This window comes from Symphalangus syndactylus, chromosome 12 (assembly GCF_028878055.3).
Source record: "Symphalangus syndactylus isolate Jambi chromosome 12, NHGRI_mSymSyn1-v2.1_pri, whole genome shotgun sequence".
NCBI lineage: Eukaryota > Metazoa > Chordata > Mammalia > Primates > Hylobatidae > Symphalangus > Symphalangus syndactylus.
In genome coordinates, this window is record NC_072441.2 from 86,460,660 (window position 1) to 86,464,783 (window position 4,124).

General features: G+C 44.3%; 1 protein-coding gene across 1 annotated transcript; it reads right to left on the reverse strand.

Annotated features, from left to right (window-relative positions):
* Window positions 1-271: 271 nt before the first annotated feature.
* Window positions 272-3,644, reverse strand: SMIM42 (small integral membrane protein 42). The gene is made up of 2 exons (XM_063628232.1): window positions 3,597-3,644; window positions 272-1,203 (listed from the first exon to the last, which is right to left on the reverse strand). The coding sequence occupies exons 1-2, from the start codon at window positions 3,642-3,644 to the stop codon at window positions 847-849; spliced, it is 405 nt and encodes a 134-aa protein (XP_063484302.1). The 3' UTR covers window positions 272-846.
* Window positions 3,645-4,124: the final 480 nt, after the last annotated feature.

The window sequence follows — 4,124 nt, forward strand, 5'->3', positions numbered from 1 at the left end:
CTTCTCTTAGAAAAATATTCATTCATTTCAGGCAAGTAGTAAAATGCTCCCTAGGGTTACCCAAACCGAACTGGATAATAGTTTGGTTTTTCAAAAAACTACCTCTTTAATTTGGATTTCATTTGAGAAAGGAGTTAACTTGCTCCAAATTCTGAAAGTACAAAAAAAGAAAAAGAAAAATTATCGTTTTAGGATATGATATTTTAAAATTTTGTCAACCCACTAAGTTGGAGGGTGAGAGAGAAGAGGAAAGTGTATGGTACTTCAAATCATTTCTTAAGAAAAAAATACTTTTTACTCCCAGCATTAAGTGAAGCGGAGGAAGGAGTGTACCTACAATTCAGCATAGAGTGAGCCATTTCATTTCAAGGATCTTCTGGAAATGAGCTTCCAGAATAGCTTCATTATATAATTTGAGATGCTGTGAGCTCCCAATAATTTCAATATCCCACAGTCAGCACATGCCCAATTTATAGAGGAAAATTTTGGCTTTGTAATCAATTTTTACTTTTCCATGTACTTGTTTCTTTCCTCTGTTAGTGCAGAAATCAAGAGCCATTTACTATTTCAGTCTCGAAGAGCCACAAGAAACAAAAACAAAAACAAAAAGACATTCGAACTCAGAAGCTGGGACAAGCCAAAGAACTGCAGGAGGAGTGCATTATAAGAGGGGTGGTGGCAGAGGAAGGAAATGAGGCCTGGGGGGACATCTGGCAATGCAGGAATAGGGTGGCTAAAGCAGCTCTGGCTCCCCAGGCTCTGGGCTCTGAGACAGCTCCAGTGGCCCTGCCTCTTGTACAATCAGGTCTTCACCGCAGTGGAGTCCCCACCAAGAGATCCAGATCTTTATGGCAGCCTTGTTGCCTCCTTTCTTGGGTGTGTCTCTCTGTTCTTGTTGCTTTTGTCTTTGGTTGCTTTCCAGACCAGGATGAGTAGAGTGACCAGAGTCATCAGGGGTGTAAAGAAGAAGAGAACGTTTACCAGGTAAGCAGGATTAGATACGGCAGTGGTGAGTGTACCCTTGTCCCATAAGAAAGCTGGAAGTTGTGGGGAGAACGTAAGCTTCCAAAAAGAGCCGAGATAGGTATGTGGTGCAAGCCGACTGCCCACACCACCAAGAGAATTGGGCTTGCTCTTGTTATATCCTAGGAGTGGATGTGGTACAGCGACCAAACATCTACTGATTCCTTTCCAAACATGGGGCTATTCTCCTTCGGATGTAATGGAGAAGGCATAGACGTTTGCTCAGCAAGGCCAAACAACTGCTTCCAATACAAACACAGATGATAGCTCCCTTAGCAAAACTTCTGGGTGGTCGGTGGGGCTTCTGAGGCTTTGTGATGTCACTGGAGGGTGAAACTAGGTTCCAGTCCGGAAACCTGTGCTCTCTGAGCACTGTCTCCCCTCAAGTATGGCCTCCGGATTGAAAAGGGGGTTCCCCAGTTGCCTGTGATGATGCCCCTTCAGTTCCCTTTTATTCTTTTTTTTTTTGTCCTCTTTTTAAAAACCTTTTTGATTTTAAAATAATTTTAGACATACAGGAAGTTGCAAAGATACTCAAAAAAGGTCCTGTGCACTCTTCACTTAATGTTGCCCTATAGTACACAATCAAAACCAGTGAATTGACATTGGTACAATGTGTAGTCTATGCCATTTTATCATACATGTACCTTCTCGCAGCCACCACTGCAATCAAGATAACAGAACTATTTTATCACCACAAAGATCTGGCCGGGTGCGGTGGCTCACGCCTGTAATCCCAGCACTTTGGCAGGCAGAGGTGGGTGGATCATCTGAGGTCAGGAGTTTGAGACCCGTCTGGCCAACATGGTGAAACCCCGTCTCTACTAAAAATACAAAAAAATTAGCCAGACGTGGTGGCGTGAGCCTGTAATTCCAGCTACTCGGGAGGCTGAGGCAGGGGAATTGCTTGAACCAGGGAGGTGGAGGTTGCAGTGAGCCAAGATGGCACCACTGCACTACTGGGCAACAGAGTGAGACTCTGTTTCAAAAAAAAAGATCAGCTGATGTCCATATTCTTTTTTTTTTTTTTTTTTTTTTTTTGAGATGGAGTCTCGCTCTATCACCCAGGCTGGAGTGCAGTGGCGCAATCTCGGCTCACTGCAAGCTTCGCCCCCCGAGTTCTCGCCATTCTCCTGTCTCAGCCTCTCCGAGTAGCTGGGACTACAGGCGCCCGCCACCACGCCTGGCTAATTCTTTTGTATTTTTAGTAGAGACGGGGTTTCACCGTGGTCTCTATCTCCTGACCTCGTGACCCGCCCGCCTCGGCCTCCCAAAGTGCTGGGATTACAAGCGTGAGCCACCGCACCCAGCCCAGCTGATGTCCATATTCTATCACTTCAATACAAAAGTAGAAACCTTACCTTCTTGTAAGTCCCTTGTTTTTCCACTTATGATATAACTATATTAAATATTTCATCTATATACATTGAGATCCACATTCAGGCCGTGTTATACTTTTTGCTTCAGCCATCAAACAATTTAGAAAACTCAAGAAGATATAAGGAAAGTCTGTGTATTTACACAATTTAAAGTTATTCAGCTCGGATCATTTCTTTTTTTATTTTTTATTTTTTTTTTGATAAAGTCTCATTCTTCTCCCCCAGGCTGGAGTGCGATGGTGCAATCTCGGCTCACTGCAACTTCCGCCTCCCGGATTCAAGGGATTCTCCTGCCTCAGCCTCCCGAGTAGCTGGGATTACAGGCACTGGCCACCACGCCCAGCTAATTTTTGTATTTTTAGTAGAGACGGGGTTTCATCATGTTGGCCAGGCTGGTCTTGAACTCCTGACCTCAAGTGACCCGCCCACCTTGGCCTCCCAAAGTGCTGGGATTACAGGCGTGAGCCACTGCACTGAGCTTGGGTCATTTCTACAGTTCTGTTTTCAAGTTCATGGATTCTTTCCTCTGTCCCCTTTGTTCTGCCATTGAACTCATCCAATGAGTTTTTTTACTTTGGTGGTTATATTTTTCAGTTCTAAAATTTCCATTTAGCTTATATTCAATAAGATTTTCTATTTTTTGCGCCAAGAGTATTCATATCTTTGTCAGATAATTCCAATATCTGTGTCATCTCGGTGTTGCCATCTGCCGATTTTTTTTTTTCATTCAAGTTGAGATTTTCCTGGTTCTTGGTATGATGTGTGATTTTTTAATTGTACACTGGACATTTTGGGTGTTATGAGACTCTGGATCTTACTTAAATCTTCTGTTTTAGCAGGCTTCCTCTGACACCATGCCTGTTAAGGGAGGGGGTTTCATTTTGCTAATGCCAAGCAAGGGTGAAGGTCCAGGTTCTCCACTCAGCCTCCTTTGACTACCCAGAGTGGGGAAAAAGGTGCTTTACTGGTGGATATGGGATTCCAGACTTCCCAGGTGGCCTCCTCTGACTTCGTCCTGGCAGAGTTGGAAGGGTGCCTTGTTACTGCTGCTGAATAGAGATTTCGTTACCTCTGGATAGGGATGAAAGTCCCAGCTCCCCACTCCATATTCTCTGATAACACCCTGGTGAGGGGTAGAGTCTGGGGAGGGTACCTCCTTACAGCTAATTAGAGGTGGAAGTTTAGGCTCCCCACTTGGCCTTTGCTAACAGGGATGGTGGTGGGGCTGTGATTTTTTTCCATGGTGTTTGGCTAGAGTAGGGCAGTTATTCTCTAAAAGTTTCTGCCTTGCTGAATTGCCTTCCTAGTGCTTTGGCTAAAGAGAACAAGCAGGCTTTTCTTGGGACCTTATTTTGTGCATGCTCTTTGGCATTTCTGGGCTGCTTCTCTAGCACCTAGTTCAGGATATGCGAGGCAAAAAGAAAATCCACAAACTCACTGCCATTCAATTCTTGGGTTCCAAAATCAAGGTTCCAAGGTTGCTAGTCAGTCTGCTTCTTTTTCCACACCTTTCTGTCTTTTTATGTTAGTTTTATATATAATGTCTAGGGGTTTTAGCTGTGTTTAGTTTAGCAGGAAGAATGGGAAGAAGTGAATCTACTCCAAGTGCATCCACTCTTCTTTGTGTAGAACCGGTTGGTGCTATACCAAGGGTCAGGCAAATGATGGCAGTGCGGAAGTCACAGGATTTGAAGTCCAGGGACTCAGATCAGAGTCTGGGCA

Coding starts and splice junctions, on each gene's coding strand:
- SMIM42 (XM_063628232.1), bottom strand. CDS start 3,644: ATGGAAAAAAATCACAGCCCCACCACCATCCCTGTTAGCAAAGGCCAA. Junction 1,204..3,596: donor TCCCTGTTAGCAAAGGCCAA/GTGGGGAGCCTA, acceptor GAAGGAGAATAG/CCCCATGTTTGGAAAGGAAT.